The sequence below is a fragment of the Lepidochelys kempii genome, chromosome 7 (assembly GCF_965140285.1).
Source record: "Lepidochelys kempii isolate rLepKem1 chromosome 7, rLepKem1.hap1, whole genome shotgun sequence".
Classification (NCBI taxonomy): Eukaryota; Metazoa; Chordata; order Testudines; family Cheloniidae; genus Lepidochelys; species Lepidochelys kempii.
This window is the reverse complement of record NC_136386.1, coordinates 12902367-12914573: the sequence shown is the minus strand read 5'-3', so window position 1 is coordinate 12914573 and position 12207 is coordinate 12902367. Positions and strand designations below refer to the sequence as shown.

Sequence of the window (12207 nt, the reverse complement as noted above, 5' to 3'; positions counted from 1 at the left end):
CATATTATTGTTGCTTTAATTCTACTACCTTCATTATCACCATGAAGTATTCACTTTGGCTAAACCAGACAAATCAACTGTCATATGATGCATTTCGATTTATGCACCAACTTTTGTGCTGGGAGTATAGTATATGCTAATCTTGTCCAGCTGTCTGAGTGTAACCCACACACCTTCTGGGTGTGGTGTTCTGTTCCATCTAGTGGCACCGAGACCACTTAGAAAAAGAGTTAAATGAGTCTGCTCTACAGCCTTAGCTAACAACCAGTTGGCTTTTAGCTCATGCAGTAGAGGCTCATGCTCTAAGCTCCAGAGGCCCCCGGTTTGATCCCACCCGCCAAAAACCGGTGTCTTTCGGCGTTGCATGAGCACACTATTTTGTATCCTTACTTACTATCAATAGGTATCCCATTACGTTTCCACTTTATAGTTGGCTCAGGTTTGCCAGTAGCTTCACACAATAGCAAAGCAGTTGACTTTATACTGTAAACATCACTTGTGGGTTTCTTTATCCACTGAGGAGGTTCTGTTAAGAAAGAAAATAACATTTCAGCAGACGTTACAACGAGTAGGAATAAAAGTTCATGAAGATGTTGCTATCACTAATGTCTTCCAGCAGATGGCACACACTATCTACTATTGCAGAGCAAAAAGAAAAGGAGTACTTGTGGCACCTTAGAGACTAACCAATTTATTTGAGCATGAGCTTTCTTGGTTAGTCTCTAAGGTGCCACAAGTACTCCTTTTCTTTTTGCGAATTCAGACTAACACGGCTGTTACTCTGAAACCTGTCACTATTGCAGAGCAGGTTCTCTCTTAAAGGATAAATATATTGTCTTATTTTATTTTGATTTATAAAACAATTCTACCAGAGAAATTAAAATAAAATATACACCATTCTCCTCTGTTTAGATGGTGTTTGTTGAAATTAAATGCCAAGTAGAGGTTGTCAGAAGTGGACAGTGTTTTGAGTGAAAATGCTGAGCTGTAAGTGCAAAGCTAAATGTTAGTGCACCAGGAAGGCTGGTGAAAATGGCAAGGTTGCTTGGTTTGATATTTTCCAGAAACACCCTCAATATGGAACTCTTAACAACAGACATGCAATGTAACCAATGTAACGAAAATGCAAATATCTATTCAAACCAAATCCTCCCCTTGGATGTAATCATGTGGCTTCCACTGACTTCAATGGGACCTGGATATAGGTCTCTGACGGAAGAACCTGCAGTCTTAAGAATATTTTGGTGACTCAGGGAATGCAGGGGCTGAATCCAAGCTTATCTCTTTGCATGGACCAGAGAGGTTTCCTGGGATTTCTGACACCTTTGCATCATCCTCACAATAGCCAGAAACTGGGATCCTAGGGGCCTGATCCAAAGATCACTGAAGTAAATGGGAGTCTTTCTATTGACCTTCAATTGGCTTTGAAACAGGCCCTAAATGTTCAAGATAGAGCAGTTACCACTCAAAAGTCAACAGTGCTAAAAATTGTCCACATGGTGGTGCCAGAGATGCAGTGCTGTACTGACATCTTTCCTTGTTCTTAGAACAGGAAGTAAACACTATGTTTATGTTAATGAGGAGAATAGAGTGTGTAGTGTGGTGTTTGTTTTGGTAGGGTTTTCCTTTTCTTTCTTAAATATGTAAACACTGCTATGTGTTCACATTAGAGAAGGTCAAAGCAGCAGGTCTTGCACCTGGAGCAGAAGGTGGGGAGATCCTTGGTTCTTAGAAGAGTTTGTTCCACAGTATGGAATCAGTCAAAACTCTGTCTCTTGCATAGACCAGCTGTACTGAGAAGTGGTGTTGTTAATCACAGTCCTCATCCTAGAGCTTTAGGCAATCTTTTAGATATTCAGAGCCCAGGTCATTGAAGGTCTTGAGGATAAGGACCAAGACAGAAATGAGATGGTGACAATACGCTAATACAAAGGTTCCCAAAATGTACCCCAAGATCACTGGTTCTTGATGGAGAACTACTGATAGTCCAAAAGAGCCTGCCTGCCACATGGTGCTAGCTCCTCATCTCCTGCTGCTCCGTTGAATTAAAGAAGAGCTAAAAATACACAGCTTAAGTACTTTCCTAATGTTTTTCAAGTAAGAAACTGCTAGAGTTGCCTCATCGATGTTATGCAATTCTGAGTCTATTAGACAATTTCAGTATTAAAATGTAGTCCACACCATGAAGACACTAAAGAAGCCCTTCTCGATTAGGAAGAGGTGCTGTGCTGCCTATTAATATATTAAACGCAATGGCCTCAAATATGAACATGCACCACTTGAATCTGCAAAATCCCACATTTATGCCAGCAAGTTGCTGATTTGTGCGAGCAAGATGAGAAAAGGCAGCCACCTCCATGGGCAATTCACCCCTCTTAAAACAGCTGCGAATCTGGGGGCTGTGATTACAATTGGCGTGTGTGATTTTTTTTAAATGATGCCCCTAGTTATATTATTAATTACTATTATTCTGACAATAAAGACGAGACACCCCAACCAAGATCAGGGTTATGATGCCAGACATTGTGCTAGTTAAAAGCTTCAGAGGTTATAAGCATTTTAAATTTTGGCGGATTATATTCAATAAATAAAAGTGTTTGAAACCATGACAATTTGTTTTTTTTTTTTTTTTAAAGAACCTCTCTCTCAGCAACAACAGGGCTTTTTCTGTCACCATTCTAATGTTCCAGGCTCTATCTCTTTTCAAAAAGAGAGATTAAAAGGTTCAAGCAGTCAAACAATTTGCTGGCTGAACATTTCCATATGCTTTGTCATAATTGCTTGAATCTTGGCCCTCAAACTATTGTAGGATTAGTAAATAGGCTGCCTGCAAATGCCATTGCTTGAGAATGCTGTTATGAAGTCTGAGGTTTTGTTTGGACATGCTTAAGTATCAGCAAGAGGACACAACGTGGAAATGAGAGCTAGATTCTGATTTATACTCTAGCAATAGGAGAGAGAATGGGCAGAAGAGCAGTGCTATTCTGTTGATATATCACTAGATAGTGGCATGGAGAGTAATTTTTCTTACTTGTTTAATTTTCTCTCCCTATGCACATTCATAGAGGAAAAACTGTCACATCCACAGATGCTATAAAGTGGTGTAACTCCACCAAAGTCAATAGAACTACACTCATTTACACCAGTTGAGGAGCTGACCCCATCATGTGCGCAGAGAGAGAATGAGACTGAATATGTGGCACTGTGATGGATGTTAGTGACATTTATTGGTTTGAAACTCTAGAAAAGGAGACTCTTTGGGCTCACTTGTGCCTAACGTGTTGCATGGGAGGAGACTCCTAATAGATCTAAATCCTATTAGTGGTATCAACCGACATTGGTTCTATGCAGGGGAGAGGGGTTTAATAGCACTCATAAAAAGCATTCTTTACATGGAAATAGCGGTTCTAGGTTTTTGGGGACTTGCTGGTTAATGAACAGAAACAATAATTCATCACATAGCTTTTATTCCTGTAGAGATCTGTGGTCAACATACTGAACAACTTAATTAATGTTATTTCCCTTGCATTTTACTTTTTGAAGCTCCTACAATTGCTTTGATGGCTTCAGTTTTTGCAGTTGAGAAAACCATGACCAGATTGTTAAAATATTCAGCTACTGTAGAGACGTTCCATACCATCTGGAATGATTTCTAAGAGTCAGCAACTTCCACGACAGGAGCATTTGAAACTTCTCCAGGCCGTGGTGTCCCATTCCTCCCCACTTTCAGGAAGAGAAATAAATATTATACAAAACAGGGTTGTGTCAAATGACAGGGAGTGATCAGTCATATCATATGACAAAATGCTGTGTAGATACTTGAAAGGCTGTTCTTCCTCTCTGGTTGCCTGCCTATGGAGAAGTGAGGAGAGATGGGGAAGTGAAGATTAAAATCGAGCAGCTGGCAGATGTGGATTGCTTAATAGCATAGGAGCACATTTCTCTCAGCAAAGTGGAGTCTCTTTTTTAGTCGTGGCAAGTGAAAAATGTTTTTGCTGAGTCTTTCAATTATGTTTCAGTATCTTCCTTCCAGAGCTATTTTGGGTGTCTTACCCAAAATAGCAGCTACATTAGCATGGCTGATAGTAACATTACAAAATGATAATATCACTAAATGTTGTACTCTGCTCTGTGGGGAGAACTGTGAGCCCTGCTGTGTGCCTGGACACAGCAATACGGGGGAGTAAGGAGTCACCACATGGTCCTGCATGGGCTACCCACATCCCTGGAGCTTTCTTAGTGATGGAGGGAGGAAGAGCAACTGCCAGCAGGCTGATAGTCCCCCTGTGAGCAGGTGGTGGGTGAGTGGGTCCCCCAATGCACACATGGAGCAATAACCTGATACAGAAAGGGGGATGGTCCACATCCCTGTGCCCTGGAAGCAGAAATCACATTGTGACTTTCACGTTCTGTCGCTACTCTATTCCTGAAGGAGCAATGTTACACGTTGCCCTGTCCTGCAGCTGGATCGCCCTATTAACTCTGAAGAAGAGGCATTTATCTGCAAACTCATTCTGTTACTCATCCTTTGTGTAACTATGGGGCGATGCTTTTCTAGACTTTATTTTGACCCTAGATCGTTTCTCTCTTGATTTACAATGGAAGTGTTTTGCATTGTTACCTAACCCACCCAGTTTGCATGATGCCTATTGTAAGATACTACACTGGCTGGTTTTATCACTCAGTTTCACCTTCGCCAGTAAATAAATAAATAAATAGATAATAATAACGGATAGGAAAATGCACACATCTGTGCAAGCTCCACTGATTTCAAAAGAGTTACACTGGAGTTATTATGTGCTTTGTTATGCTGTTATGTGATATGATATGTCACTATTTTAAGACTGAATCTCTTCCATGATGCCTATGAAGAAGTGCTAGCTGCCAATGGCTAGGTATGCAGTGAGCTGAGACTTCTTTTTATTGTGTCATAGTTTGCTCCATTAACTTGTCCACCCGCCACCATTTGTTTGTCTCATCCAAATGGTACGTCTTGTCATAGCATACACTGCAAGCTAAACTGGGTGTCAGGGAACTTCAAAGGAGCCACAAGCCTCTAGTTCTTGGTTTGTACTGGACAAGTAAGTTCCTGAGCTTCCTGACTTTTTCCTGGGCATGCACCATGCCTTATACAGTGGTGCCCTAATTCTTGAGCTGTGTACCTAGGTGCTATCATCATATTATTATTTGCCTTGCAAAAGCAAAGAAAGGCATTGTGCTTTATTATTAATCATGGTTTGTTAAGAGTTGACAGTGTCCTTGGCCTATGGACTTTATCACCTAAGTAAATCCAGAAAATACACTGGGAAACTTCAAATGTGATGCTCATGTAAAATGATTCACGTGGGCAGGAAGGGGGGTGTTGCTGTCCCTGGGGATAGAACCTGGACATGTTGGTCTAAAAGCATGAGCCTCAATGGCCTGCATGGAAAGAACCAGGTATCTTAACCAAATGATGCAGCAGACTCATAAAAACCTTTATGTGGTTCAGCCACTACAGGTCAACAAAGCTATCCAGAGTCAGCAAGGGCGACGCTAATAGAGCAATTGTTCAACAATGCATTATTTTAGTGAAGGGCTGGAGACAGTAATTTGTGTTGGCATCTTACTGGTAGGAGCTGGCCTCTCTAGCCTTTGTGGAAGCAGAGATACAGTTTGCAGATCTAAAGTTAGACAGGCCCCCAGGCTAACGTACACAGATAGTACAGGAGTAACGATAACATTAATGAGTGAGGATATAAAAAACTGCTGGGAGACAGATTAGTAGGGGTTATAAAACAGAGCAAGTAGGGAAAAGTAAGAAGATAGTGAGTTCCTTAGCTCCTGGGGAAGACTGTTTGCTTTTGCAGTCAAGAGTTACAGTCACTTAAATTGTCCTGTTATGTTAACTTTGAGAGTATTTTATTAATATTACAAGTTGTAAAGGTTTGTCATGTGAGACACTGGCTCGTGTCATGTCACCTTCGGCTACTTCTACCAGCTAATGAAATTACTCCTTCACGCCTCTGCTTTTGACGCTGAAGATCATGGACACTCCATCCCTTTTGATGACCCAAGGTAAGTTCATTTACGGATGAGAGTGTCACAGGGAAGTGCTCTAGTGAAGATCAGCATTGGCAGGAAAAAAGTAGGCATGGGTGAGGGATTAGAAGAAGAATGAAATCACCAGGTGCACTGGAGAGGAAGGAGTGGTTCCAGACGTGCTGGGTAGTGTGACAGTAGAATTTGGGTTCTGAAGAAGATGAGGCCAAGGGATCACAAAGATGAGCAAAATTAGCAGAGTAAAAAATGAGCATTGGAGTGTACCACAGTGGCAGAAATATAGGAAGCAGCAGAGTCCCGCAAGTGAGACTGAGACGTTTCAATACAATGTGGTAGGAAATGAAGCAGATTGTTCAACTGTGATATTTTGAGAAACCTGGAGGGGAGCGAGGAAAGAAAACTGCAGTAATCTAGCTGAGACATCACTGACACCTTTCAAATGGTGGCAAATATAATTAAAATGACTCTTTGTGACTACGTTATGTTCCCATTATTGAGGCCAGGATTGTTTCCCCTAATTTTTCTTTTCTATGCAAGATGCTTTGGATTTATCAGACAGACTTTACTCTCTACAGATTAGGAGTTATATTTGAATAAAGCGTGCAAGATCCAGTCAAAGTTACTATATTAAAAAAAAAAGTAAATTATACCTCTGATAGTTTCATAGATTTTAAGGCCAAAAGTGAACATTAGGGTGCCTAGCCTGACTTCTGCATAACACATGTCACAGAATTTAATCCAACAACCTGTGCTTGACTAAAGCATATCTTTATATTTTAGATTACTGTTTTTGCATATATTACCATTTTTACTTCCCATTCTACAAAATCTTCATGGTTTGTAAAAAAAATCATTTTACATGAAATTTAATGCTACACTGTGCAAATATAAAATCATAGGGCCAGATCCTCAGCTGGTATAATTCAATGAGGCTCCACAGACTTCAATGAATTGTGCTGATTTACAGTGGCAGAGATTCTGACACCCTTGTTTGTTTATTATTCAAAATCTAAAACCCATTAAAATATAAATGGCACCTTCCACGTGAACTTGAAACTCATGTTTCACTCTCCCCATAGAATTGCTTGCGGTGCACTCATAAGTTCCTTCATCTGCTGCAGATACTTGTTCTATCTTTAAAACCTTTCCAAAACTTTCTGTCACTGCTCTGTCCTTGGGCAAATCTCTACCAGCCTTGATCCAGTTAAGATGCGGAGTTGGGCTAGCAGAAAAAGAAAGAAGATGTTGAGTTTAATTTAAAAAAAAAAAAAAGAAAGAAGTTGTAACATTTCACATCAGTATAACTACCGAATGTTGAAATTTATACATTTCCCTTTGCTAGATCATGATGTCAGAATTCTCCAAATGGCCCTCCTTTGTGTGCAGAGCTACCCATTTTACTCATTGAAACATCCTGGCTGGAGGTTTGATATGGTCCATAGCTGCTGCCTGTTGTTTAAAAGGGACCTGTGTACAACGAATCCTTTGCAGCTGACAGTGGGTCACAAAACAGGTTTGCATCCCTTGTAAACATAGTGGCATGAACTATAGTAGAGGCACTGAAGCTTGTTTGGGACTTCTTGCAGACAGACAAGGGGGTAAAGACTTCATTAAAATAACTCCGCTCTGTACTCGGCCTGATTAGATAGGGCTAACCGCATGTCACAGATGGCTGAAAAAGCTACTTTATATTTTTAGAAAGTTAGGAGCGTGCTCAGAACCAGAGACACTGAAGTACAAGACAGATTGCTGTCTGAACATTCCCAGCTGGGTTTCCTGACCCCAGCACCATACATGATGCATATACACAGTGTCATATCTGCTTACTCTTGTGTCCATCTGTTAAGATGGCAAAATGCCCAGGCACAAGCTACTCAAAGCCCCAGGTACCGAGAAATTATGTTCCTTTATGAGCAGCAGGGATAATAGTTCAAGTGTCATATTTTCTGCAAGAGAGTTCATCCCTGACACAGTACTGAAACACCGACACTATGAAACCCCTTAAATTTCATCAACACCAGTTTAGATCTTTGTACCTTCTAGAGGAGGTTGCCTGCCATTTTCAAGATCAGGGTAAAATCCTCCGAGATCACAAAGTGGCAATATATTTATTGCCATTAATTATTTTTCGATTGACTGGTCCTCATTTTCGGAGTTTGAAACTTGTCTCAATCTAGCCAATCTAGTTCCTCATTGACATTTGCTCACCACACAGAACAGGGATGAACTGCAGGGATGAACTGCAAGGGGAGGCAGGTTGGGGGAATATACTTAGAGTCCGTTGAAAATTTGTCATTTTTTTTCCCAAAGAAAAATTTCCCAATTTTTTTTCCTTTTCGACTACAAGATTTTTTTTTCCATTTTGGCCTAATTTGTTCATGCTTTGATGTAAATTTGTTTTGTATTTCATCCCCACCCCAACTTTTTTTGTATACTTGAAAGAGGAAGTACTTTTTCTCCCATGTCATGGGAAATTTTGAATGAAATGTAAATGTAAAGTGTTCATTCCTTTTTAAAATGTTCATGAAGTACACTTTCCCTTTCTCCTACCAGCTTTAATTATTACACGGGGAAAGTTTTATGAGGAAATTTGCAGAACAAGTCCACATACTGTCCTTGTTTCAACCAAAGTGATTGGTTCCTTACATTCCTGAGCATAAAATTTATAACATATTTTTTTTTAAGAATTCATCAACTGGATAAAAAGGAAGTTCACAGGCAGTGAACTAGACATGGATGTATTGCAAAAAGGAACAAGAACCCATTACAGTTACTTGGAATGAATCCAACAGAGATGAGTTGCTCACATGCTCTCAGAAAATGGCAACCAATTGCAAAGTCATAATCTTGTCTAGTCAAAGGGTGAGTGATGCCCTTTCAAACAAGCATGGACAAACAAGATGCCCTGAACATGTTTGCTCAGGCAGATAAACACCCTGATTTTGCAGTTTATAATGGGAGAGAATTGCACATGCTTTAATATGGATCATTTATCTGCTAACCACAGTGAGCACACAAGGATGTGGAGTTCAACAATACAGGTTGTAAACATGATGATTTAAACACCCATTCAACAGAGAGCTCTATCACACATCAACCAGGAGCAAATGTGTTTTCCCTGTTAAGTTTAATGGTTGCAGGGCTTTTAAGCTTTACCTAGTTTTCCTCCCACAACCCTTTTTGGGTAGAAAGTTGCACACATAAGTACAAGGTAAAAAGTGGTGATCAGGATGGAGGGCATAGGTAAACCTGATCCCATGTTGATGAAAGTACTGCTGTACGGCTGCCAAGTTACCCCTGCCCACTTGGAGGAATCAGGGCTTAGAGGAGTATTCACAATTAAACGCCACATCATCATCATCATGAGGATTGCACTTCAATCATATCTGCTTAGACTTTCCCATTCCCCACTCATTTTCCATCCTGCACAATAAAAAAGATGGCATACCCCTACCTGTATCTATTTGTTGCATCTTGTCTTAGATTATAGATTCTTTGTGGCAGGCATGGTCTTTTTGTACAGTGACAATCACAATGGGGTACTGGGCCAGGACTAGGGCTCCTTGGCACTATGGTATTACCAATACTAATAATAATGGGGTTTGAGATTTCCATTCAATGCAGAGGGCTACGCCTAGGGATTAGTTATGCCTGCATCCATGCATTGAAATTGGCCCAAATTAAACTTGAACACTCCCAAATATGAATCTATATCTAATTTTGCAGATGTCCCTTATCTTTATCATGGGCCAAACAGAAAGCCCTGAATCAAAATGCCCCTAGTCTTTTACTCTGTTGTTGGGTTTGTTTCTGAATGGGCATCATGGAAGGCAAGAATCCTTGTACGATAGTGCTCAGGAAATTGAAATCTCATTGAAGGTGGAAAAGCTCAGGAATTTATTGATACTTAATCAATACTCTGAACTGGCCATGCTAGAAAAGAAAAAAGGGTGGGTTTTTTTGGAATCCACACTGTGGAAGTTGAATCAATTCCTAATACACTCAAAAGAATAATAATTTTCAGTGGTCACCATACTGGAACATCTGCAAAACCAGTGATCACAGGATGGATAAACGACTGTGATATGCCAGTTACTATGGCAAATGCCGATTCTTTAGTTATACTTGTCCATAACCTGTACATGACTCACTCGCCAACAGGAAACTTTCTCCATTGTAACTCTATGCCAGTTTTCAAAAACTGAAAACAGAAATTTAAACAGAAATTTGGTATACAGAAAATTATATACTCTGTTGGAGAATGTATAAAGGTGCTTCCTTTTACTCTAACTTTATTTCAGAAGGTTGTTAAGTGGGTCCAGTACTCACAGCCCTTCAGCAATGCATTCAAGTAGTAGAACTCCCCCTTTGATGACAGTAACTGATGAGCTGCTACCAGAAGATTCAGGTGGTATCAGTATTTTGGGTTTTCTTTCCTTGATGAAATTAGCTAAAAAAGAGAAAAGAAAAGGGTCAGACTTTGTGAAGTAAGGTGATTACATATGTCCCTGAATCATTCTGTACCCTCTAACCAGTGCTAAAAATATTGCTTTGGTCAGAAGATTTCTGGAATATTCATTCATTCATTTTATTTATATTTGTGGTATTTTTCTAAAAGACCTACCTAGGGCTCTGTTTTTTACTTACATTCAAAACACAACTATAGTAACAGGAATAAAATTAGAACCTTCTCTTCCTCAAAACCAGAGCCCTGAACCTGCAAACCCTTAAACAAATACACAACTTTACACTCATGAAGTTCCTTTCCATCCAGCTTTCAGGGCTGGGCAGTGGCTAGGCTAGAATCATACAACAGTGGGGGATTCTTTCTCTGGCTGCTACTGTTGGTGTCTTAAAGAGGCAGATCAACCCAGAAGATGTTCAGGGGGAGGCTAGTCCTGAATTATGCTGGTACAAGAGCTCCTGGTTGCTGACAATGTTGGTTGGGAGATGTCACTCTTAAAAGGGCCAGAGTTGCAGCTGCACTAGTATGACTCCCAAATGGTATAGGGTGAAGGGGTGTGTCACAAGGGAGCTGGTCCCTCTGAGCAGAACTGGGCCCAACTTCCCTGGGTCAGAGCAGGTGAGCCAATTAAAGGGACCTAAGCTATCCCTGTGCCTATTAAGGGTTACCAGAAGGGAGGAAATGGGAGACGGAAGGGAATGACTGGGACAGGCCATGCCTAAGAAAAGGAAGGAAAACCATGGTGGAGTGCAGCTAACTCCTGTGATGGGTCCCTGGAGCAAGGGTCTCAGGGCAGCAGCCGTGGGGCTCTTGCTCCAGGAAGGGAGCAGAGCTGACTAGGACTGGGATGCTGCCAGGAACAGGCACCAGAGACTCCAACGAGAGGTGGCTTGGAAGCCTGAGAGAAAAGGAGAGTTAAAAGGCTGTTCTCTGTTGTTTTACTTGCCTATGGTAAGAGGCTAAACCATCCTAAAGGAGACTGGGTGTGGCAGCGAGTTTTTGGAAGCTGGGAAGAAGCTGGGTGACAGGGTGGCTGGGCCAGATGCTCTGTTCCAACTCTGCTGAAATCTCTTCTAATCCCTCCAAACGAAGATCCAAGTCCCATCTCTCCAGCTGACAGCCTAAGAAGAATTCGGCTTCCCACCTCACATGCCCTAAGAAGTGTGCTTCATCCTCAGACAACCTCCCTGGTTCCCAGCCAATTTTAAGAACCAGTTCAGAATTTCCTGCCATGCCTTGAAAAAACTCTATCATGGATTTGCTCCAGCCTCTCTCATGGACCTTTCTTCTATTATCATGCCTGCTCAGCTAGTATTTGCCTCCTCTCTGCTTCCTTATTTCTCCCCTCACCCACACACTCTGACCAATGGTGGTGAATGAGCGTTTCCCTTGTCTGTTCTTGCCATCTGGAACAGTCTTCATGTCTTTCCCCTTCACTAACTTTATATCGTCTTCTAAATCTCAGCTGAAATCATATCTTTTGTCCTTTGCCAGCAACTTAGAATTCGCCTTCCCTCTACAGTTGCAGAATTTACAACAACTCACGAATGCATTTGGGAATACAGCTTGAAAACAAACCACTGTTCATAACAAAACTCCTTTTTACTGTCCTGGGTTTCAGATAACCATTTATTCTAGACTGTCAACAAAAACTCAGTTGTTTCTTTGACAATACATTTTAACCATTTATATTGTTAAAT

General features: G+C 40.9%; 1 protein-coding gene across 14 annotated transcripts in view; it reads right to left on the bottom strand.

Annotated features, from left to right (window-relative positions):
* CHL1 (cell adhesion molecule L1 like) overlaps positions 1-12207 on the bottom strand; it is a 203889-nt gene that overhangs the window by 47440 nt on the left and 144242 nt on the right. For all 14 annotated transcript variants that reach the window (XR_013636026.1, XR_013636025.1, XM_078853561.1 and 11 more), the window contains 3 exons: positions 10372-10492; positions 7080-7264; positions 395-526 (listed from right to left, as the gene is read on the bottom strand). Coding sequence is in view for 12 of the 14 variants with exons in the window: in XM_078853561.1 (XP_078709687.1) it covers positions 395-526; positions 7080-7264; positions 10372-10492 (438 nt within the window). In the remaining 2 variants the exon portion in view is untranslated. The remainder of the gene's footprint in view (positions 1-394; positions 527-7079; positions 7265-10371; positions 10493-12207) is intronic.